Source organism: Halichoerus grypus, chromosome 6, assembly GCF_964656455.1.
Source record: "Halichoerus grypus chromosome 6, mHalGry1.hap1.1, whole genome shotgun sequence".
In the NCBI taxonomy this organism is placed as follows: domain Eukaryota; kingdom Metazoa; phylum Chordata; class Mammalia; order Carnivora; family Phocidae; genus Halichoerus; species Halichoerus grypus.
This window is the reverse complement of record NC_135717.1, coordinates 171,923,232-171,949,007: the sequence shown is the minus strand read 5'-3', so window position 1 is coordinate 171,949,007 and position 25,776 is coordinate 171,923,232. Positions and strand designations below refer to the sequence as shown.

Here is a 25,776-nt window from a genome sequence, read left to right as displayed (position 1 = left end):
AACATCCTCCCCATATATATTTTCATAAGTGGAAAAAACTAAGGGCAGCAATGGCCACAGACACTGCCCAGCACCCTTCCTATTCATTGTCTCAGCCGGGGCCCCAGCACCTCTTTTCTGACTGCTTGGTGTAGTCTGATGAAGGCTCCAATACAGGAAGTTGAAGGAGGGCTGCAGGATGTCCACGTCAGCAGGGCTGCATTTCCCACACAGCTTGCTCACTGCAGGAGAGTGCCCAGACACCCCATCATGTAGCACTCCATGGATTTCATGCACACCAGCCCTCATAATTCTCACAGATAATGGCCTTTAACTGGCTAATTTCGGATGTCAGTCTACCAGCCTTGGGGACCAGGCACAAACTAAGTGTCCCTGGTAATACAGCCAAGGAAGAGAAACACAGTAACAAGGAAGAGAAACCTGAAGGCAAGCAGCCCACAGCTTAGAACAGACTGCACTGCTTAGAACAGACTACACAAGTTTATGTGATCTAAAGGCATCCTATAACAGCATTCATACCAGCAAAGACTCCAGGTTGGAGAGTCTGCAGAGGTCATCTAGGCCAACCTGCCACCCCTAGCAGGAAAAGATCCAGCCTCTGAAATCTTCCAGCAATGGGGCACTCACCACCTTCCCAGGGGACTCCATCACCATCAGTGTGCAGTTCCCTGAATTTGCCATATTCTCTCTCACATCACTCTCATCTGGCTAACTCCTTAACTCCTATTCAGCAATCAAGATTCAGCTCAAAGTTCACCTCCTCCATGAAGACCTCTGTGACCTCTTAAGGCAAGATTTGATGCCTCTTCATGCTCCCCCAGCCCTCATCAGAGTAGTTACTACTCTGTAGAGCAGACACCTATAGAACATATCCCTTTTCTCCTAGGATCCGGCACTCTGCTCCCCTGACCCACATCGCCTCAATATGAAACCTTCCTAAGTCTCCATTCACTGTTTTGGCGGCCACATCACACTTGAGTTCTAAGTGACCAGACAAGCAGCCCCCTCCTCACCCCTGTCCTCTACTCGCAATGTTCTCAAATAAAAGGGTTATATATAAATGTATATTACATTTCACATGTATGTTTCAGGTCACTATTATCCCCTTCAGAGGCCCTTTTGACAGCAGTTTGATTTTGTCACAGGCATTCTTCCCTCCCAGTTGAGTATTACTCTTGACAGACAGTCTGGGAGCACCAGCACCAGGCCATGCCTGAAGGCCCTTTTTAAGCGTGACACCTATCTCATGAGGAGGCCTGGGCGCCAGCCAGGTAAAGAACCATCCTCACCTGTGGCCAGAGCCCCCGACACTCCACAGGTACTGAAGACACACCATTTTTCCTATTGATTTCAGTATTTCCTCAATAAATCTTCCTAAGGATGCTGCCTATCAAGTGGCAACTGCATTAATCAGCAATGAAAGGTCCTAATGAGGTTTGGGGATGGGTGGAAGAGGCCTAGAGAACTGTGAAGTGGATTATCAGACCCTGAGTCAGTTGTGGAGTGAGGTGGAGCAAGAACTGAGCTTGTGCCAGGAAAAGGGAGTCTGCACAGAGAATTGCATTGGAGGTCTACTGTGTGCCAAGCATTGTGAGCATCTGGCACTAGTTACCCCTTACCTCAACCCTGAATCAGCTAAGTACTACTGTTTTACCTGTGAGGAACCTAAAGCTAAGTGACTGCCCAAGGTTGCATAACTAGTGACTGAGAACAAACCCAGGCATTCCTGACTCCAGAGCTGTGCCTGTCACACAGTGTCCTGTTTTTGTTTTTGTTTCATTTCCCAAACACTCTCACAGTACAACTAGAGAAAGATCTCAAAGCCATTGCTGTCCCATAGCAAGAAGCTCACAGGAACAGTGACCCACTAGCTTCTTCCAAAGGGCTGAATGATGGAATAAAGGAACATGACCAGCCCTGGGCCCTCAGGCACTGTCCCAAGCCCAAGCACCTTGGTGAAGAAGCTTCATGGCCATACTGTCCAGTTCTTGCTCTGACGTGTTCTTCAGCTGCACTAAAGAAAGGAGGCTCAGGAGCAATGGCAGGTTCCCCGAGGCTGTGAGGAACAAGGAGGGCTGGTCAGGAGACCTAATACTCACATCACCCCAAGGTCAGACAGACACCCTACCCCACTGTAAATGTTTGTTGGGATTCACTCCTACTTCCTGCCTTCTTCCTTGGGAACAGGAGCAACTGACATATTGAGTGCCAACTCTGGGCCGGGTTCCAGAAATTTAATATTTCACTTAATCCCCCTTGTGAAATAGGGATTATTTCCATTTTGCAGTTAAGAAAACAGGCTCAGAGAGGCTGAGTGACTTCTCCAAGCTCCCACAGCCAGTTAGTGGCAGGGCCAGGACTTGAACCTAAATCTGAGTTCAATGCCCACTTTTTCCAAATATGTTTCCACGAAATCTCATGGCTCTTATACATTATTATCCATTAGATACGACTTATCCTTCCCAGAAAAAGAAGGACTCAGCTCCTCCAGACACCCTTAAATCTACCTCCAAACTTCCATCCTCAGTCAGGACTGGATCAAGTGAACCATAGCTCTCCTCCTACTTCCTCTTAATTGCTTGGAAATTTTAAAATTTAACTTTTTAAAAATAGGAAAAGATAAGCCAAATGCCAACCTTTTCAGTGTCTTTAAACTGTACCAAACATCAAACTTCCTTGACTCCAGGGAGTCCCATTCCAGATTTGGAAACTATCCTTCTGGATCTCACTGGCAGCTTCTAACACATTTCAGATCCACCCCCTTCCCAGCCCCTGCGGGCTGCTGCTGCCTTCCTGGCCTCCCCTATTATTTCCCGCTTTCTTCTCCCCAACTGGGGGCTACCATTCTTGTGACAAACAGCTCTGAGCACACGCCATGCAGGGTGGGGACATGCATGCATAGCCTGAACACACCCACCTATGCTAAACACACAGAAACATTAAACATAAACACATGCACTCCACACACACACACACACACATGTATCAAACATGTTGAGTGCTCATTCTCTGATGAGAGCAAGGAGGTAAAGTTTAGCCTGATGCCACACTGGCCTGATTTTTATTTTGCAGAGAAAACTCTGATTCTTTCTCCTGGAGCAGACCTCATCAGGGCAGAGATGCCCACTCCTGAGTTTCAGGTAAAAACATGCCCCCGACAGCTCCAGACTGACCTCCTGAAGGAGAGGCCCCATGTTCCACCAATAGATGCTGTAGGATCAGCAGGAAGTGGCCTCGGATGAGACCACCCACTTCGACATCCTCATTCTTCCTCAAAAAGGTCCTTAGGACAATTAGTACTTTGCGGGCTGTGTCCACTGGGCTGGAATAGATGAGATCCTGAGCAGGAGAAAAGGAAGCCAGAGCTCAGAGGACATCATGGTTGGGGACACGTAGACAGTGAAAAAGAGAGGGACTGGGGAAGGACCCAGGATGATGGTGTCAAAACCTGGGGAAGGGAGTGCTCCCTTACTTGGCACCTATTACGTACTAGTCTGTTGAACAGGTCCATCCTAAATAGGAAGAAACAGAGACTCAGAGAGATTATGTGGTATGCCAAAGGTCACCCATGCCAGTAAGTGGCACAGATAAGATGTGAATCTCCTACCTCCAAGCCCAAAGCTCTTTCTACTTTCCAGGATGCCTCTCTCTGACAAATATAAGTTTTAGGGTCAAGAAGAGGTTATTTCAGGACAGGGGACCTGAATGTGCCTTAAGGGAGGAAAATAGAGGGGGATGGAGATGTCACAGGGCAGGAAGAGGATGGGTTAGGACAGATTCGGGGCACAGAAAGGGAAGCAAGGACCAGGTCAGGCCCCTTCTCTTCCATAGCATCTGGCTATTTCTGCCCCAAGCTGTAAAGGCCTTGGGTTCAGAAGGTAGGAAAGGACACTGCTTTTTATTTGCTTTCAGATTAATTTTAATGAGTATATGTTAAAGGCAAAGCCAGTCAGAAGCCACACCAGAGACTATCCTACTGATAGCTCCTGGCACCTACCGGCTCAAACAAGCCAATTCCTTTGGACAGGCTAACATGCTTGGTGCTACGAATCCAAGGTCACTCACAGACTCCCTCTCCAGGGAGGACAGCTGACACACAAAGAGACATGGCTACAGGGCACCCAGCCAGACAACTCCAGATGTGCTGATCACTGGGTGACACGGGGGCATCTGGGCTTGGCTCTTCACAAACGTCCACGGCGGCCAGAGAAACAACTATAAATCAATAGCAGTTGCTCAATTAGGGACTAATAATGTCAGGTACTGGGATGTGTTCCAACTGTAGCCGTATGTTTGTTGATATATTATCTGTATCTTCATAACTCTTCTAGGTAGGGGTTACCCTGATTTCTCAAATGAGGAAACAGGCAGATTAAGACAGCAGTGGCACTGTAAATTCTACTATACTAGGAGTTAATGAAAAACAAGGATGAGGTTTGTCTTTGTCACCTTAGAGGGACTCAGAAAACATCTCTGGAAGGAGATGATCACAGAATAGGAGGATTAGAGAGACTCTCAGTTCATGTACATCAACCCTTTTACTTTACAGGGTATGAGGCTAAAGCCCAGAGTGGCTATGATTTGCCCAAAGTCACAGGGCCCAAAGCCAAAACAATTTCCTGATCCTGCTCCTTCACCAGCACTTGGCTGCCTAACCAGAGAGCTGGTCCTTCAGAACCCTGAGTTAAATTTTAACAGCCCAAAAGGAAGAGGGCTACTCAGCCTTTAGTGACTATGGTGAATGCCAGGACACCCCACTGCGTGGGTCAGTGGGGAAGGCTCTGGATGGAACATGGCCCACTCTGAAGTCTCTCCTGCCCAGAGCTGTCCAGAATTTTATGCGGTTGGATCAAGTAGGGTGATGTGGCTAAGGAGGGAACAAACAGAGCTTCTGGGACATCACTGTTTTTCACATTTAAACAACCTACATGAAAGACCACCCATTGATAAGAGTGGCAATTAAAAGCTTTGTTTTCAGCTGTTAATTACCCATACCAAAAACAGAAATTGGTACCAACACCTATTTTTAGACTCTTTTCCCCTCCTGTGGCTAGAAGCTGGGGAGAAATGTCAAGAATTATATATATAAACAGACAGCAAAGTTGTTCCTTGCTATTCTTTTTCACCACCGATGTTTCCAGGATCTAATTTAGTGAAAAGCTCATTAACTTTTAGGCTCCAGTCATAGTCATGCCCCTTATTAGTTATATGACCTTGAGCAATTCAATAAGCTGCTCTGAGATTACCATTCTCTCTCTGATTCAGAGTCCGTCAATGATCAGTGAATGATAGCCTACTGTGTACAGGACAGCAAGAGTGTCCCTACATATTCTTTCCACATATTATTCCCATATATTTATCTACAGGTTATCTCCACTTTATACACAAGGAAAATGAAGCTCAGAAAAGTCTTCACTTGGGGCGCCTGGGTGGCTCAGTTGTTAAGCGTCTGCCTTCGGCTCAGGTCATGGTCCCAGGGTCCTGGGATCGAGCCCTGCATCGGGCTCCCTGCTCAGCGGGAAGCCTGCTTCTCCCTCTGCCACTCCCCCTGCTTGTGTTCCCTCTCTCGCTGTGTCTCTCTCTGTCAAATAAATAAATAAAATCTTAAAAAAAAAAAAAAGTCTTCATCTTCCTGGGTCTCTATGTAGCTTCCAGCCCTCAGGATAGAGCCTTCCTGTTGAACTCTAGGCCAGCAAAACACAAGGCTCCTTCCTCTCTGCCCAGGAAGGAAGGGTCGTGAGGGTGGTTCACATTCAAGGACAGAAACTGGGTCACCACAACAAAGGGTGGGGTACCTGCTCCAGCTTGCCGGAGACAGGGTCTCACTAAGGATGTGCTCTCTTGAGATTCATGTTTCTCTTGTTTCCTTTAAGTACTTACATTCCTTGAAGCTAGTGGCCTAGGATAGTCTTCATCTAGGGAGGGATCGCCACCCTAGAAAGACCCAGACTAAGAAAGAAAACTTGGGGGAGGAAGATAATGAGCTCCATTTTAGACAGAAATGTCGAACAGATGGTTAGCTATATGGGTCTGGAGCTCAGGAGAAAGGTCACAGATGGAGACAGAGTTGAGTCGTCAGCATACAGCAGGAGGCAACCAAATCCACGAGAATTATCGACATGGCCCAGAAAGAAGACACTGAGTAAAAAGAGAGCTTAGGACAAAACTTTGAGGAACATCAAGTTTCAAGCACTAGCCAGAAAGAAAACTATAAAAGAGACTGGGAGAAGTGCCAAAAGAGGTAAGAGAAAAATTAAGAGAGCTGGTATTGACAAAACCAAGAATGTGTCAATAAAAAGTGGACAATCATCAAATAATAACAGGTCATGTAAGATGAGAACCAAAAAGTCCACTGCAATTAGTCACAAGAACATTGCTGTTGATCCTGGTAAGAATGGTTTCAAGTAGCAATGGAGGCAAAAGCCCATGGGTGGAGCAATAAGTAAGAGATGACAATTTTGAGACTTCTAGGAGTTTGGCTGTAAAGGGAAGGACATGAACATGGAAAGGGTTAGGAAGGCAGGGACCAGTGAGAGTCTGGGTCCCAGTAGAAGACAACCAGAGCAACCAGAAGTAAGTCTATAGGGGCTTAGACTCTCCTACCACTCCCATAGCCCAGTGTCATGATCTGAGATTTTTTTTCTAGCCTCACTATTCTTTGATCCTCTCCTTCCAGGGATGCTTTAGAAGTCTCTACAAGGTGACATATGAAACAAGCATCTGTGATTCCCTCAAGGGCAGGGACCAACCATATCTGAATTATCTTTGTATCCCCAATGCCTAGTGCCTAGTAAGTACCAAATAAATGTATGAGAAAAGAAAAAGTGAACAACTAAAATCAAGGCCTCTAAAAACCTGCTCCTCCTTATCCTTCTCCAACCCCAACTCCTGTGACATACCCTCCATGCTCCAAAACCTCACCAGACCACTCACTGTCCCTGAATTACAGTAAGCGCTTGCATGCTGCTGTGCTGTCCTGGCAGGATCCTCCCCCAACACTTCCACTTGTCAAATCCTTTGCAATATATGACATATATGACACCTTTCTGCCCTCCCTGCCACCCAAGCACTCTGCCTGACCTTTACTGCCACACTGTTAAGACAGGTATTAGTGGTTTGTTGTGTCTGATTCTCTCCCTGGCCCGTGCAGCAGGCTCTAGGTCCAGTTCCTCCCTATAGCCCCGCTGCTCAAATAAACAGCTCTCCTGTTTGATGCAACACTGGATCAGGGTTGTTTTCTCTCTTGTTCTGAGAGTTAGCTCAGTTTATTGGGAAGAACATTACACAGGGAGTCAAAATCTGGGTTTTAATCTCAACTTTTGTGACTTATGGAAAAATCTCCCTAAACCTATCTCTTCGTTTGTTTAAAAGGAAAAAAAAATGCCGTAAATATCTCTATCAGAAGGTCTGCTTTTTTTGAGAGAGACTTCTGTCCAGAACCCTAATTCAACAGGTCAGCAACCTACTCTGTGTGAGAAACTAACCCTGAATGCTTCATCTAGCAAAGAAAATCCAGTTATCTTCGCTCTGTCCATTGCTACTCTCCCTGGCACCCATCTTGCCTTCCTCCTCTATGAACTGATGTTTTACTTTTAACCCATTCCTTCTCCTTTCTTCCTCCTTCAAGGAAGAATTTGAGCCAAAGCATGAATGCAGCCCCTATCAAGCCAACACGTGTGACCTCCCAAGATAAGAGATCGCAGGGATGGAAGGTGAAGATTAAAGTCTGAGGGGGGAGCGTGTGCATGTGTGTGTGAATATGGACAGAAGTATGTCCTTAAGGAAGTGAGGTATACAACATGAAGGTGTTATTTCTACAACAATCACTCTAATAAAGTCAGTCCAATAAAAAAAACACTCAATAAATCATGTTTGCTGATGATTAAGAACATCAAAGGAATCCCCACTCTTCCCTAATGGGTTATGTCATTGAAAACAGTGGTTTTAAAGTAAATGTCTCCTATGCTGAAGTCAGTTTGGCACCTACCACTAGTAATCACTCACTAAATACAAGGTGTCAAATGGTACAAATGATTTTCTTTTTTAAATAAATAACAACTTACAGCAGTTACCTCTACAATAAAATAATGTCACTCATTATTTTGCAACATGCTTTCTTGAGTGGATGAAGAAAAGATGAAGCTAAAGCTAGTGTATTAGAAACTGCAGACGACAGGCAGCTAGCTGGCTTCTCTGATATACCTGATAGGAATTACAGGAAATGTCTTAATTCATAAAAAAAAAAAAAAAAGCACTGGAATTTCTGACAATTCTGGGTTTGCCCAAGTGAGTGTGTTGCACATGTAACATTATCCTGTGAGTCATGGCAAAAAAAATGCCCTGTCCCTCTACAATCAGCCATCTCCATTAACATGCCCCAAGGGTCTCCTCTGACATTAAACCCTTGTTAGTATAATCTGTTTGAGAGAAGACAGGGAGGTGAGAGGGAATGGTGACTGGGGTCAGCATTTCATAGTTCTATCCCCTGAGGAGTACAGACGGACAGATCTCTCAGTTAGCAAACCTCCATTAGACTTAGAAAAGAGTATGGATTCATAGAAACCAGGCACCTGCTAGCCAAAGGACCTCCCATTCACATGGAAACAGCAATAAATCCAGAGGCAGGCAGAAGCAACTGCAGTTGCCTCCTGACCTCAGTAAACCAACTCCCAGGGAGAGAGAACCCACCATCTCTGAATGTAGAAATGAGTAAGTGGTCTACCTACTAGCAAAATGAACAGGATGCTGGGGCTGCTTCTGAGCGTGTGGAACAGGGCTGTTAAGCTAGTAGGAAGAGGGGACTGCCCAGCAGTGGGGACATCATCCAGCTCCTCATAGCTGCTCTCTTCCCAGGAGAACCAAAGTTCCAGGACACGGTGCCCAAACCTATTCATCAGCTCTGGATACAACAGGAAGAACCTGAGCAGGAGGGGATGGTGGATGTAAACCAGGTGCAGGTCGGGGATGTCCTCTAAAAATTTTCTGATGGCACTGACCACAGCCTGGAGACAAAGAAAGAAAAGGAAGGGACTAAATAAATCTTGCAGAGGACCCAAAACAGCCCAACAAACATAGCCAAGACATAACTGGGAAAAATGTACTTGGCATCTCAGTGCTCCAGGACATCTTCACTAGCTCATCCCAGTGCCCTCCGGTGAGAAGAAAACTCACTGTGCTTATCTTACAACAGTGGTTCTCAAATTAGAGTGATTTTGTTCCCCCAGAAGATTTTTTGAAATGTCTATAGACATTTTTTATTTTCTTGATTTAGGGAGTGCTACTGGCATCTAGTGGGAGAGAGCAGGGATGCCGCTAAATATCCCACAATGCACAGGACAGCCTCCCACAGAAAAGAATTATGTTGTGCAAAATGTTAATAGCGCTTGAACCATGAGAGACAATGGACTCTGAAAAACAAACTGAGGGTTCTAGAGGGGAGGGGGTTGGGAGGATGGGTTAGCCTGGTGATGGTATTGAGGAGGGCACGTTCTGCATGGAGCACTGGGTGTTATGCACAAACAATGAATCATGGAACACTATATCTAAAACTAATGATGTAATGTATGGGGATTAACATAACAATACAATTAAAAAAAAAAAATGTTAATAGCGCCAGGGCTGAGAAACCCAGCTCTATAATGATACTTTCTGTGGTGTGTTGTAATGATCAGTGTAGGTGTCTACCTCCCACACTAGACTTGAGCTGCTTGAGGGAACAGACTGATGCAGATTCATCTGTGCACCTGGCATAGGACCTGGCACAGAGGGGGCAAAGGGCATGTGTATTGAATCATTTATTAACCCTCAAAAACCTATCTCTTCCCATTGCACATATAGCAAAATTTAATCCTTAATATGTTATTCTAAGAGTTTTATCGTTCATAGTTTGGGCTGTTTCATTTAGGTCTTTGATCCATTTTGAATTAATTTTGTGTATACTATAAGGGTCCAACTTCATGCTTTTGCATGTGGACATCCAGTTGTTCTAGCACTATTTGTTAAAAAGACTATTTTTTCTCCCACTAAATTGTCTTGGCATCCTTATAAAAAATATGTGGGTTTATTTTTGGACTGTCAATTCTATTCCGTTGATCTAGATGACTATCCTTATGTCAGAAACACAGTCTTGATTATTCTGGTTTTTTTTTAAAAGGACTATAAAACTGGCGCGCCTGGGTGGCTCAGTCTTTAAGCGTCTGCCTTCGGCTCAGGTCATGATCCCAGGGTCCCGGGATTGAGCCCAGCATCGGGCTCCCTGCTCAGCGGGAAGCCTGCTTCTCCCTCTCCCACTCCCCCTGCTTGTGTTCCCTTTCTAGCTGTGTCTCTCTCTGTCAAATAAATAAAATCTTTAAAAAAATAAATAAAAGGAATATAAAACTACTGATGACTATTTACCAGTATTTATAATAAAGTAAACAATATCCAATATACAGTTGGACAACATTCACCACAAAGTTATTGTTACCGGCTTCTGCGGAACCAGTAACCCAAATACTGAGAAGATTGAGCCTACATGTAAGGAATGAGTTGGGGTAAAGAAACAACGTGCAGGTCAAGAATTTAGATTACAGAAGTCTGTTCACTCATTTATTTCAGAAGATCCTAAATTGCCAACATCTCTAACCATCTGATTATGATTATGTTTCCATGAATGAAGTCTAGACATTCCATGAATCATGACCTTTTATCCAATACAGCACAGGGATTTCAACTTCTTGAAAAGGAATGGTTCACTAGAAAGAAACTTTAAATGTCCATTTAACTAAGTTTTGCTTACCTAATTAAAACACACCAGGACTTGTCTAGTTTTCTCATTTGGGTGGGGAAGTTGTGATAAAATTTTCCTTTCAGAGGTTTTGCAAATAAACTTGCATTTCTTTAACTGTAGATATGGATATGGATTCTGATATGGCTGCTTTTACATTGTCCAATTTAAATTGTTTCTATTATATTTAAATTACCCAATTAATTACAAAATTTGAAAGGTTAAGGTTTCAGGAAAATTTTCAATCTAACTTTAAGTGATTTCTTTCTTTCTTTTTTTTTTTTTTAAAGATTTTATTCATTTATTTGACAGAAAGAGAGAGATAGCGAGAACAGGAACCCAAGCAGGGGGAATGGGAGAGAGAGAAGGAGGCTTCCCGCCAAGTAGGGAGCCTGATGCAGGGCTCGATCCCAGGACCCTGGGATCATGACCCGAGCCGAAGGCAGACGCCCAACGACTGAGCCACCCAGGCGCCCCAAGTGATTTATTTTTTAGGGTGCTGAAATGATGGCATCCCAGAAACATGGGCCTATCCTTGGTTATGAAATGCTCTTTTTGTTTTGGTAAATGTGAAAGAATGAATGAATGAATGAATGGAAGGAAGGAAGGAAGGGAAAGAAAGAAAGGAGGGAGGGAGGGAAGGAAACCATTTACGTATGTAATTTTATGTATATATACCAAAAAAACCCAAGTAAACAAAAAACCCAGAATGGTCCTTGGGCATATGGGAGTTAAACACAAATTCTGATTGAGTAACGACTATGAAGACTTCCCCCAACATTTAGAAAAGGTGTTCTTGAATGCAGGGGAATAATATACCATGGTCTCAAATATTCTTTTCTGATAAAGGAAGCAACTTCAGAAAGCTTTTATTTGTCCAAAGTAACCAGTGCTATTAGATGCAAAAGAACTCCAACTACTTCAAAACGAACCTATCAAACTGGTTTTTCATTAGAATGTTATTTCTTCACACTAATAAATAAAAAAAACCAAGGCCCATATATACACACATACATACATATATATACACACATAAATGTATATATAAAAACATATATAAAAAAGCAACACAAACAATTATTGAGCTTCACCTTCTGGACAAGAAAGTCAAGTTAGTCTCTCTTCACAAAAAGCAATTACAATTTGAGAACACTTCATATTTGCCTCTTTTGCCAGCACCAAGTCTGCCTCATCTGAATCTTTCCATTTCATGAGAACCATGAATTCTCCACTGCTGTCAGTAGCACTGATTATTCATTCACATCAAGACCTCTGGCAAAGCCTCTTGTTATCAGCAGCATCTCCTTCCTTCTCTGATTGGCTATTGTCAGATTCACTGTCAGATAAAGATTTTGTTTTTGTACCATGTTTTTCTTTACCAGCTTTTTGAGAATTAAGAAATGCTTCAATTAACTCTGGACAATCTAAATTTCCTTCAGGTTCCCAAGTACCGTCAGCATCTATAAATCCCTTCCACGTCAGGAAATACTCCACCTTCCCATTCACTACACATTGGTCCAGTACTTTCTCTGCCACAAACTTTTCAGGCTCTGCCTCTTCTACTTTTTCACGCTTTTCATTCTGTTTCTTTCTCATTTTTTTGTAAACTGGAGGCCATTTTTTTTTAAGATTTTATTTATTTATTTGACAGAGACACAGCGAGAGAAGGAACACAAGCGGGGGGCGTGGGAGAGGGAGAAACAGGCCTCCCGCCAAGCAGGGAGCCCGATGCGGGGCTCGATCCCAGGACCCTGGGATCATGACCTGAGCCAAAGGCAGAAGTCTAACGACTGAGCCACCCAGGCGCCCCTTGAGGCCATTTTTTTATTGCAGACTTGAAGAGCTATTATTCACCACCTCAGAGCTGCTCCAGGTCCTGGGTCTCCAGCATCTCCCTTGATTACTCTAGTTTTGTAGTAAGTTTGAAATCAAGAAGTGTGAGCCCTCCAACTTTATTCTTCTTTTTCAAGATTGTTTGGTTATTTGGGGCCCCCTGCATTTCCATATGAATTTTAGGACAGAAGGAAAGAAGGAAAGGGCAACCGGGATTTTGATTGGGATTGTGTAGAATCTATAGATCAATTTGCGGAGTATTGCCATTTGAACACTATAAAGTCTTTTTCTCCCAGTTTTATTGAGATATAGTTGCCATATAACATTGTGTAAGTTTAATGTACACGATGTAATGATTTGATAAATGTATATATTGTAAAATGATCACAAGTTTGGCTAACATCCATCACCTCACAAGTTACAAAGTCTTTTTCCTTGTGATTGGAACTTTTAAGCTCTACTTTACCAGCAAATTCCAAATATGCAAAACAGAATCATCAGCTATCTTCAGTATATTGTACATTGTATCCCAGAACTTTTTTTTATCTTCTAAGTGGCTATTAAGTCTTCTGATTCATGAACACAGGATGTCTTTCTATTTGTTTCTATTTAGGTCTTTAATTTCAATGATGTTTTATAATGTTCACTGATCAGAAGTATATTTCTTTTGTTAAATTTATTCCAATGTATTTTATTTCTTGATGCTATTATAAATGGAATTGTTTCCTTAATTTCATTTTTGAGCATGTTGTTAAAGACTTAAGTCTACCTTTCGAGCTTCTCTCCAGTCTGTCTCTCAAATGACTTAGCTAAGGCACACTACACTAGACTTTCTTCCTTGAAGGGATAGACTGGGAAACTGCCCATTTCTGTATCTTAATTCTCTCCTCAATGAAGCCTCTCCTGATGCCATAATCAGATACAATCTCTTTCTCTGTGTTTTCATACCTCTTGACTAGTCCTCCAGCTCCAGGAGAGCACTGTTATTGCCTGCCTGTAGAGGATCTTTTTGTCTCTCCTGCCAAACTGGAGCTCCCTGAGATCAGGGAACATGTTTGATTCACCCCAACCCTGACAGGAGCCCAGACAGCACCGGACACATGTCAAGTGGTCAATCCACATTGGGGAGTTACTATTTAATGGGTATAGAGTTTCAGTTTTACAAGATAAAGAGAGTTCTGGACATGACTGGTGGCGGTAGTTGCCCAATACTAATGTACTTAATGCCACTGAACTGTTTACCAAAAATGGTTAAGATGATAAATCTTATTTGTGTATTTTACCACAATAAAAAATCCTGAATGAATAATACATAAAAATAGAAAAACAGGGGCACCTCGGTGGCTCAGTTGGTTAAGCCACTGCCTTCGGCTCAGGTCATGATCCTGGAGTCCCTGGATCGAGTCCCGCATTGGGCTCCCTGCTCGGCGGGGAGTCTGCTTCTCCCTCTGACCCTCCCCCTTCTCATGCTCTCTCTATCTCATTCTCTCTCTCAAATAAATAAATAAAATCTTTAAAAAAAAAATAGAAAAACAGAATTGAGTTAAAAATCAAGCTGTGATTATATATTACCATTTATATATAATTTTTAAACATGCAAAACAATGTTATACATCATTTATGGATTCACACCCTAGAGAGAAAGCCTGGAGCTCCATGGGCTCCTTCTACGTTTCTACACCACCACCATTAGATATGGAGAGAGGCCCCCCAAATCCAATCTTACCACCATTATTAGTCTTGAAGCCATCAGGACTATTTCTATCATGTCCTTTTCTCCTATTTACATTAGTCACCTCAGGAAGCCCAGAAATTTCAGATCATCCCATATGGCTCAAAACATGCCCTTTTCTGTCCCCATCTCCCACTCATTCCTAGTTCCCAAAACCCTTCCACAGTGTCCTCTAGAACTCACTCACAGTTCAGCAAATTCCTTGTCCTGTGCCTCTTCTTTGAATATTCCCTTCACCTTGTTGCTTTGCTCCTCTTCCAAAAACCTGTCTTGCCTACAATCTCTCAAGTTGAGGCTATTTTTGCTCCCACCTCCCTAGTTCCGTAACATGGCCTCTAAGTTCTCTTTCTCCCTTCTAATCTCCTCCACTTGCCTCAGCCAGTCATGCCTGTGGTCATGCCCCTAGGCTTCATCATTACCAAGAACGGCATGCTCCTTAATAATCCCAATTCAAGCATCCCACTTTACCCCCCCCCCCCTATTTTCCAGCTCACTCCCTCTAGTATTTCAATACAATAATTCTTTGGCCTCCATCAAAACCAAAATCTTTGGAAACATCCTTTTATTCTCTCTTATTCTTACACCTCACACTGATCGATCCAACAAGATTCTACTGGCTCCATTTCAAAATATATCCAGAAGTTAATGCTCTTCACCACCTCCTCTACTATTTCTTGTCCACATTATTGCTATAACCTCCTAACTGGTTTCTGCACTTCCACCTTGTACCCTCTTGGTCTATTGTCCTAGAAGCCAGAGTCATCCTTTTTAATTCAGCCATGAATCAAACCATGGGACTATATGAGATCACCAAAGAAATAAATTTAAAGAGAAAAGAAAAGCATCAAAGACTGAGCTCTGGGGCACTACAACACTTAGAGGTCAGGGAGATAAGAGAAAATCAGCAAAAGACACTGAGACAGAACTGCCAGAGAGGTAGGAAGAAAATCAGGAGCACACAGCATTCTAGATGCCAAATAATGGCAATGTTTCAAAGAAAAGAGATGCTGTTGATTGGTCAAGTAAGATAATGACAAATATTGATTACTGGCTTTAGGCATGTATCTGTTACTGGTGACCTTAATAAGTGCATTTTCAGAGATGTGGTAACGTTGAAAGCTTAACTGGGGTAGGTTCAAGAGCAAATGGGAGAGCAGGAAGTGTATACAAGCTTAAAGCATCTTGTCATAGTAGAAAACCCAAACTCTGCCAAAGACTACTAGGGTTGTGTCAAAAGGACTCAGGAGCTAACCTAGGCTCCCACTGACCAACGATAGGACAATTGGAGCTTCAAAAGGATAATAGCTACAGTGGATTGAAACATCAAATATTTTTAAATCCATGAATTCATAATGACACTAAAAAAAATCTCTTTGGTCCCCTTTGAGGAATGCTAGAAAACCAACTCATTTCTTGTAAAAACTGTAATTAAAAGGAAAGAATCAGGGGTGCCTGAGTGGCTCAGTCGGTTAAGCAAGTCATGATCCCGGGGTCCTGGGATCGAGCCCCGTGTTGGGCTCCCTGCTCAGCAGGTGCCCCCTTCTTCCTCTCTCCCCTGCTCATGCTCTATCTCTCACTATCTCTCTATCTCTCAAATAAATAAATAAAATCTTTTTTAAAAAAAAGGAAAGAATCAAACATTCAACCTATGCTTCCTATATAATCTACCACTTAGAGTAACTGAGTAGTTGATAAAGGAAGTTTCCTTTTATGCAAGTATCCCAGTTAATAAACAAAGAGTGAATGCCAGAATTAGGGTGTTATTATTTTGCAATCCCTAATGAATTAATAGTAGGCAATGATCACCAATGGCTTCAAATGTCATCAAAAAAGAGACAATGGGATACTGTATATCTAGGTCTATCTTACTTGAAAACTCATGCACTTCAACTACAACTTTCTGCTTCCATTCAAATTAAACCAGGTCTGCTTACAACATGTTTGCCCCAACAGTAATCAAAAAGACGGGGTGCCTGGCTGGCTCAGTTGGAGGAGCGTGTGGCTCTTGATCTTGGGGTCATGTTTGAGCCCCATGTTGGGTGTAGAGATTGCTTAAATAAATTTTTTAAAATCCTTAAAAAAAAGGAGGCAAAGTTATTAGTCAGTGAAGAAAGAGTATCCTTAGGTTGAAGCTGAAGTGTCCATATCTAAGGAGTAGAAGCAATCTTCAATGAAAGAGGTGAGAGATTTAGTGATCAATCAGATATAGTCCTTGACCCATAAGAATTTATAAAGAATCTGGAAAGAGAAAACTTGTATACACACAACCACTGTCAAAGCAATCCAAGATCAGCCTGACTAACAATATTCTGCGTCCCAGCAACCCACCTTGTTTGATAAACTGTTAACAGAAGGATACACCTCACCTTTCTCTCCTTCTCAAACCAGAGGTTGTACTAAGAAAAGAGCCTTGGGAGTTGGTTAAGTCTAAATTGGAGTCCTGGCTCCACCATCAATTAATTGTGTGACCTAGAGAAAGTTACTTTAACCCAAGTCTTGATTTTCTTACCTGTAAAAGGTAGAAATAATAATCTTTACCTCTCAGGACTACTGAGAGAATTCATTAAATCTGAATGTCAGCCCCCTCCCACTCCCCATTCCACCAAGACACTCTCTCTCCCTCTCTTCCTCTCTCTCTCTCTCTGCCACCTACCTTCTCTCTATAATATCGTCATGGTCTCTCAAGAAGCCATGATGTAAAGGGGTGCAGCAGGAGGAGGAAGAGCCCCAGGCATTTTGGTCCATACCTCATCTAGTGCTTCGTTTTTGTCCTGGCAGATTGCAAGCAGATAGATGGAGGCTCTGAAGACCACCAGTGGAGGGCGCTCACCCTGCTCCTGCAGAGACAGGAGGAAACTTTGCACAGCCACGAACAATTCTGTCTCTGAGACAAACCTGTTGACCAAGGAGAGCCTGAGTGAAAAAGACAGAAATGGCTATCCTGCCTTGCCACATCCTGTGTTGCCACATCCTCCCTCTGCCTTCTGTCCTTCTGCCCCAGCATGACCGTGGTCTAATAACACCTTGCACAAAGAGCATGCTACATATACTTACAAAACACTGCCATACACGCATAGCACGAGGTTCTATGCTTTATACAAGGCCCTGTTAGGGGCCAGAGACTCCTCACTCACAATTAGGAGGTGAAGTGTCTGCCAACTAGACTAGCACTATTAAAGAGAAGGATGCTACTTCTGGGGTTTAGGAGTCCCTTTTTTGGCCACCAGTCCACTCCTTTTTATCATTAAACATTGATGTGTTCAGTGGGCTACTTTCTGGGGAAGGGATTCGTCTGTGCTTGTACATGTAACGGCAATAGGAGTGAGAAGGAGACTGACTCTTTTTTGGTAAAATACAAAAGGCATATACCCTATTATACCTTGTGAATTTTCTACCATGTGTATCTCTCACCTATCAGATTAAGTTCCTAAAAAAATTAAACATTTTAAAATGGGTAATACTAAATACAACATAATGTCCTGGGACAGAAAAGGGACAGTAGAGGAAAAACTAGTGAAATTCAACAAGAATGTCAAGACCATGCAATGGGGGAAACGGATAAGCTTTTCCACAAATGGTCCTGGCAAAACTGGATATACAAAAGAATGACTTTGTACCCTCACCTAACATGATATAAAAGAATATTCCCCAAATGAGTCCAGACCTAAAACTATAAAACTCTTAGAAGAAAACATAAGGCAAAAGCTTCACAACATCAGATTTGGCAATGCTTTTTTTCGATATGACAAGAAAGGCACAGATAATAACCCCCAAAACAGACAAATCGATTGATGAAGGTTTTTAACTTTTGTGCATCAAAAGACACCATCAACAGAGTAAAAAGGCAACCCACAGAATGGGAGAAAATATTTGCAAATCATGTATCTAATAAGGGATTAATATCCAGAGTAAATAGAGAACTCCTAAAACTCAATAACAACATGCTGATTCAAAAATGGGCAAAGGACTTGAATAGACATCTCTCCACAGAAGACATACAAATGTCCAATAAGCACATGGAAAGATACTCACCATCATTAATCACTAGGGAAATGCAAATCAAAACTATGAGATAATAACCTCACATCCCTTAGGATGGCCACCGTCAAAAAGCAGAAGATAACAAGTGTTGGCGAGAATGTGGAGAAATCGGAACCCTTGTGCATCATTGGCGGGAATGTAAAATAGTACAGCCGCTGTGAAAAAGAGCATGGCATTTCCTCAAAAAAATTAAAAACAGAACTATCGGATGATCCAACAATCTGGGTATATACCCAGAAGAATTGAAAACAGGGTCTCAAAGAGCTCTTTGTACACCCATGTTCACAGCATCATTATTCACAACAGCCAAAAGGTGGAAGCAATCGAAGTGTCCATCGATGGACAAATCTATAAGCAAAATGTGGTATATACATACAATGGAGCACTATTCAGCATAAAAAAGGAAGGAAATTCTGACATGCTACAGGATGGATGAATCTTGAGGACACTGTGTTAGGTGAAATAAGCTAGTCACAAAAAGATATATACTGCATAATTCTACTTATAGGAAGTACTTAGGGTAGTCAAAATCATTGGGACAGAAAGTAGAATAGTGGTTGCCAGGGGCTTGGAAGGGGAAATGGAGAGTTATTCAACAGGTACAGAATTTTACTTCTGCAAGATGAAAAGAGTTCTGGAGATGAATGGTGGTGATGGTAGCACAACCATATTAATGTACTTAGTACCCCTGAACAGTACACTAAAAATGGCTAAGACGTCAATTTTGTTTGTGTATTTTACCACAATAAAAAAAATGGAAAAAATACCAATGTACCAAGGTTGGTATCTTAGTTTGATAAATGTACCATAGTTATGTTAACATTAGGAGAAAATTAGTGAAGAATTCTCTGTATTCTTTGCAACTTTCCTATAAATCTGTAATTACCCCAAAGTAAAATGTTTATTTAAGAAATAAAAATAAAATAGATGATAGGTATAATTTATACATTATACAGCTACTAAAAGTGTGAGGTAGACCTATTAATACATGTACTAACATGAAAAGATCTCCAAGATATATTGTTAGGTTAAAGGGCAAATTGAAGACCTTATATAATATCCCATTCTGTATACTGGGAAAAAAGAAGCATATGTGTGTTTGTTGATGCATAGACAAGTTCACACAAGGCACCTAACAGTAGTTAATGCTGGCAGATGTATGGAAATGTATTTTATTTTAACTTTATACCAACTATTTTACTTGCATATTTACATGATTTTTAAACAAAACATTCAAAGAATCACACGGGCAGTAATCAAAACAGTATGGTATTGGCATAAAAACAGACACATAGACCAATGGAACAGAACAGAGAGCCCAGAAATAACCCCACGCATATATAGTCAATTAATTTACAACAAAGGAGCCAAGAATATACAATGGGGAAAGCATAGTCTCTTCAATATATGCTGTTGGGAAAATTGCACAGCCACATGGAAAAAAAAAATAAAAGTGGACCACTATCTTATACCATACACAAAAATTTACTCAACATGGATTAAGGACATGAATTAAGACCTGAAACCATAAAACTTCTAGAAGAAAACATAGGCAGTAAGCTACTTGACGTTGGTCTTGGGGATGATTATTTTAGATCTTATACTGAAAGCAAAAAAAAAACCCCAAAAAAACAGGGGACTATTTCAAACTAAAAAGCTTCTTTTTTTTTTAATGTTTTATTTATTTATTTGAGAGAAGGAAAGAGAGCAAGTAGGGGGAAGGACCAGAGGGAGAGGGACAAGCAGGCTCTGCGCCGAGCACAGAGCCCCACATGGGGCTCAATCCCAGTACCCTGAGATCATGACCCAACCTAAAATCAAGAGTCGGAGGCTTAACTGACTGAGCCGCCCAGGCGCCCCTCAAACTAAAAAGCTCCTGCAAAGCAAAGGAAACCATCAACAAAATGAAAAAGCAACTTATTGAATGGGAGAAAAATCTTTGCAAATCATATATCTGATAAAAAGTTAATATCTAAATACATAAAGAACTCACACAACTCAATAGTAAAAAAAAAAAAAACAAAAACAATTAAAATAGGGCGCCTGGGTGGCTCAGTTGGTTAAGCATCTGCCTTTGGCTCAGGTCATGATCTCCGGGTCCTGGGATCAAGTCCCGTGTCAGGCTCCTTGCTCAGTGAGGAGCCTGCTTCTCCCTCTGCCTGCCCCTCCCCCTGCTTGTGTTCGTGTTCAATCTCTCTCTGTCAAATAAATAAAATCTTAAAAAAAAATTAAAAATAAGTCCAATTTAAAAATGGGCAGAGGATCTGAACAGACATTTTTCCAAAGAAAACGTGCAGATGGCCAACAGGTACATGAAAAGATGCTCAACATCACTAATCAGCAAGGAAATGTAAATCAAAACCACAATGAGGTATCACCTTACACCTGTTAAATGGCAATTATCAAAAAGACAAGAAAAAACAAGTGTTGGCAAGGATGGGGAGAAAAGGGAACACATGAGCACTGTTGGTGGGAATGTAAATTGGTGCACCCACTATGGAAAAGAGAATGGAGTTTCCTCAAAAAATTAAAAACAGAACTACCATATGATCCAGCAATTCTACTTCTGGGTATTTATCCAAACTCAAAAAGATATGTACACCCCCATGTTCACTGCAGCACCATTTACTACGGCCAATACATGGAAAAAACTTACATGTCCATTGGTGGATGAACAGATAAAGAAAATGTGATACATACATACACACAATGGGAACACCATTCACCCATAAAAAAGGGGAATCCTGCCATTTGTAACAAAATGGATTGACCTTAGGGCATGAGGCTAAGTGAAATAAGTCAGAGAGAGAAAGAAAAATACTTTATGATCTTACTTATATATGGAATCTTAAAAAAACAAAAAACTGAACTCAAAGATAGAAATAACATATGATGCTGGAACATCTAAACAAGCCACATGCAAATGAATGAAGTACTGATATGTGCTACAAATATTATGCTAACTGGACGAGTCTCAAAAAACATTCTGCTAAGTCATTTATTGTATGATCCATCTATAGGAAATATTCAGAATAGATAAATCCATAAGGACAGAACACAGATTGTTGGTGCCAGGAGAAGGAACAGGGGGTGAAAGCTTAATGGGTATGAGATTTCATTCTGGGGTGATGGAAATGTTTTGGAACTAGAGAGAGGTGGTGGTTGCACAACTGTGAATATACTAAATGTCACTGAACTGTTAACTTTAAAATGATTAATTTTATGTTATGTGAATTTTACCTCAATAAAATTATTTTTTAAGCTTAAGGAATAATAGTCCTTTGATTTTGAAATTTTAATAAATTGTACAGTAATTTGTTTTTTTTTTTTTAAGAGACTGGGGAGGGACAGAGGGAGAGGGAGAGAGAATCTTTTTTTTTTTTTTAAGATTTTATTTATTTTTATTTGAGAGAGAGCGAGTACATGAGAGGGGGAGAGTCAGAGGGAGAAGCAGACTCCCTGCCGAGCAGGGAGCCCGATGCGGGACTCGATCCAGGAACTCCAGGATCATGACCTGAGCCGAAGGCAGTTGCTTAACCAACTGAGCCACCCAGGCGCCCAGGGAGAGAGAATCTTAAGCAGGCTCCACGCCCAGCACAGAGCCCAGTGCAGAGCTCAATCTCAGGACCCTGAGATCATGACCTGAGCTGGAACCAAGAGTTGGATGCTTAACGGACTGTGCCACCCTGGTGCCCCTTAAATTGTATAGTAATTTTTTAAGAAAGATTTTATTTATTTATTTGAGAGAGAGAGCGCGAGAAAGAGCTAGTGCAAGTGGCAGGGAGGGGCAAGGATAGGGGAGGGGTAGAAGAAGAGGGGAGGAGTAAAGGGAGAGGGGAGGGGCGGGGGGGGCAGAGAGAGAGCCGAGAAGCAGGTTCCCCACTGAGAGGGGAGCCTGCCCCAGGGCTCAGGGCTCAATCCCAAGACCCGGGATCATGACCTGAGCCGAAGGCAGACACTTAACCAACTGAGCCACCCAGGTGCTCCTGTATAGTAATTCTTAAAACCAAAGTAAACCATTAAAAATTGTTTTCCATGCACAAACAATACTTTTTAAAGATACTGAAAAATTCTCATTAGCACTCTAGGCCTCTGCTCTCAACACTGTGACTACCCCCCTGCCTTAACCCTCCTCCAATATGTGAACCCCTCAGGAATACAACCCATTTCTCACTTATCTCTGTGTCCCCAGTGCCCAGCACCAGGCTTGGAGCAGATGCCTCTGTGAATATTTATTGAACTAAACTGGGCTACAGATGTGGGTCCCAGGATGCACTGCCAGCCACTGGCATTGAACACTGACCTATCTCCGTGGATGTAGGCCAGGTAGAAGAGTAGCAGGATGCAGTACTGTCTCTGGCGAGCAGTTCCCTCCACATACTGGCGATCTGACAGGAAGGCAAGGCTTTCGGGGCTCCTGCTGCTTATCTGGGGCAGCCCATGCTGCAGGAATGCAGATACTGCAGAGAGTTCTGGGGAGGAAACAAGCAGGAGAAAGCCACACAGAGAACACAGGAAAGCAGCTAATCAGCACATGAGTACGTACTATATGAAGAGTACTGCACAGAGTAGCAGGGTACATGCGGGATAAAACGAAATCAGTTTCCTATTGCCTTATAAAGCTTTCAGCCTGCCAGGAGAGACTACAGGTAACATGTGGAAGAACATGGATACAATGCTTCATTCATTCATTGGCAAACGCTCACTGAGTGGCTACTCTAGGCCACGCTGTGACACACAGGCCCTATCTCCGGGAGCTGGTGGCTCAGAAAAGACAGATAATGAGACAGAAAGTTACAGGACACGCAATCAAGTGCCCCGTTCAAGTGTGGACAAGGGTGTGACTCATACCACCTGGGGTGGGGAGGACAAGCTCAAAAAGAAGGGAACTGTGGAAGGTAAGCAGAAAACAGGCAGAAAAGCGAGGGGAGAGAATCCTAGGCACAGGAAGCAAGGTGTTCAGAGGCCCAGAGGTATAAGAGGACATGTTTAGGGTGCAGCAAGGAATTCTGTCTGACCAAACCAGCAATGAATAGATGTGGAGTGTCAGGAGTTGCAAACCTATGTGACATAATTTGTAGTTTGAATGCTGAGTAAAGAATTTGGATTTTATCCTGAGAAGAGATTTCCTATGAAACCTCTGTTTCAGAAGAGAAAGGGTATTTTAATACCAAAAGAGTATAAAAGGAAAAGACTTCAGAGCTTAAACTTTGAATAAAGTCAACTTTATAGAAAATTCACTATATTGCCCTTCTTTTCCACATTTCACCATAGATCAGAGGAACCTTCATCACTGTCTGACAATGCCCCACAGACTGATGTTTGGGGACCACAGCTGAAGGATAGGGTGTTAGGAGGGTAAGACTTGGTTTTCAGATCTTTCCAGCATGGATGGAGACTGGTTTGAGGATGAGAAACTGAAAGCAGGGGGCCAAGTTAGAGGTCAAGTGAAAAGTCTGTCCTGCCAGGGCAGTGGACTTAGGGCCAAGTGGAGGGTGAGGATGGAGAACGCGCACAGCAATTTGATAGTGGAGCCGGGCCAGGTCTCCTAATTCTAAGTTTAGTGATTTTTCCATCAAAGCACACTATGATTATTACCGTAAAAATGAAACTAATATCCTTGAGTTTCACACATCCACCCGCCCTTTCTCCTGATACATAAAAGAAAGAAGCAGTCTGCATGTAAGTAAGGTCTGCCGTTCTTCCTGGCGCTCTGAGATCTGACAAGGCCTCAGTGTCTGAGGAGGCAGATATGTGGGGCTCCTCCCATTCCCAAAACAGAGGGTGCTGTCAGCAGCAGCGGGGCTAGCAGAGTGAGCCCAGGAGGTGCCGTGCAGCGGCACCAACCACGGCAGAAGTAGTTGTGCTAGTCTCTCCACAGGCCAGACCACACCTGAACAGGCAGAGAGCAGGACACCATGCAGAGAGGAGCGGCTGCTATAGTGAGAGAACTAGGAGCCAAGCCACGTTGGAAGGAATGAAAATGTTCACCTGGGCTTCTGTCTCTCTCAGCACAGTGTTGGAGAAAAAAGAAAAGAAGCAGTGAGGTTTAGGAAATGGGGGGGCATGACATGTCTTCATAAATGTAAAAAGAGGAAACATGGCCAGCACTACAAAGAAGGTATCATATTTGCTGAATGAATGAATAAAACAATGATTAAATTGTTTTATGTTATACCAAAAGAGGTCTAGGATAGAGGAACTCCGGGGGGCAGAGAACATGTCATAATTACCACCGTATCCACAGCAGCACTGAGGCCTCCCTGGCACGTAGCAGGAGCTCAATGACTATTCAACACAGGGAAAAACTTCAGCTCTCGGCCCTCCATCTGCTGTTCCCCCTGCCTAGACTCTGTATGTGCTTCCTTTATCTTACTCAGACCTCTGCTAACACGCCACCTCCTCACAGAGGCCTTCCCTGACCACCTATCCAACATGCATCTTCTCCCTCCATCATCCTCTATCCGTTTGCCCAGTTTTATTGTTTTCATAGCACCTATTCATTTCTGACATTGTATCTATGTGTTTCTTGTCTCCTGCTCTCATTCCATGAGTTCAGGACTTTGGAACTCTATCACCAGCACCTGGAAAGAGTCTGGCACACAGTAGATGGATGCTCAAGAAATATTTCTTGAAGAAACAAAGAAATGGAACAGGCCATTCCAAGTATTTTGAGCAGAAGTCTCTGGAAGTAACAAGCAGAGAGTGAAAGGTCTGGCGTAAGGGATGTTACAGAGGAGATGGCCAGGATGAGGAACTGGGCTTGATAAGCTTTGGAGTCTTTCTCAACCCTTAGGGTCTAAGGGTCCAGGAACCTTGGATTCTATTGTTTTCTGATTCTATTATCTCATCTCCCTAGGTGTTAACCTCTAGTCCCACTATTCCATGATTCCATGGTTCCTCTGGGCAGCTTCTAGCAAAGAGGTCATAATTATTGTGATATTAACTCACTACCCAGCCAATCAACAAAGGCATCCAGACTGTAAAAAGATCACCACGGACCTGATGAGTGGTCAAGCTGCAGCATCTTACCTTCCTGGGAAGGTGGTCCTGTCTTCTCCGGAGCTGAGAGGAGGTTGAGGCTCATGTAGAAGAGGAAACTGGAACATACCTGATTTAGGGCTGAGTGACTTAGAGGGTGGAAAGGAAGAGAGAACAAGAGAGAGGACATTGCGACTTTGGCTGGGACAGCATTATCCCTGCTGGGGCACCACTGCCTTGTGCCAAAGCCCAGTGAAATTCTAACCATGGCCCTGGAAGAAGAGTTCTGGAGGTAGCTGTGAATAATTAATATGGGGGCGCCTGGGTGGCTCAGTTGGTTAAGCGACTGCCTTTGGCTCAGGTCATGATCCTGGAGTCCCTGGATCGAGTCCCGCATCAGGCTCCCTGCTCAGCAGGGTGTCTG

The 25,776-nt window shown here is 42.8% G+C and overlaps 1 protein-coding gene and 1 pseudogene across 1 annotated transcript in view; both read right to left on the bottom strand.

Annotated features, from left to right (window-relative positions):
• Positions 1 to 25,776, bottom strand: part of MEI1 (meiotic double-stranded break formation protein 1) — a 70,843-nt gene that overhangs the window by 18,146 nt on the left and 26,921 nt on the right. Inside the window, exons 17-23 of the mRNA XM_036098270.2 lie at positions 25,404 to 25,501; positions 22,675 to 22,843; positions 17,078 to 17,225; positions 8,727 to 9,002; positions 3,174 to 3,339; positions 1,952 to 2,056; positions 111 to 221 (exon numbers count right to left, since the gene is read on the bottom strand). Of these exons, the coding sequence (XP_035954163.1) occupies positions 111 to 221; positions 1,952 to 2,056; positions 3,174 to 3,339; positions 8,727 to 9,002; positions 17,078 to 17,225; positions 22,675 to 22,843; positions 25,404 to 25,501 (1,073 nt within the window). The remainder of the gene's footprint in view (positions 1 to 110; positions 222 to 1,951; positions 2,057 to 3,173; positions 3,340 to 8,726; positions 9,003 to 17,077; positions 17,226 to 22,674; positions 22,844 to 25,403; positions 25,502 to 25,776) is intronic.
• Positions 11,843 to 12,484, bottom strand: LOC118539572 (chromobox protein homolog 3 pseudogene; annotated as a pseudogene).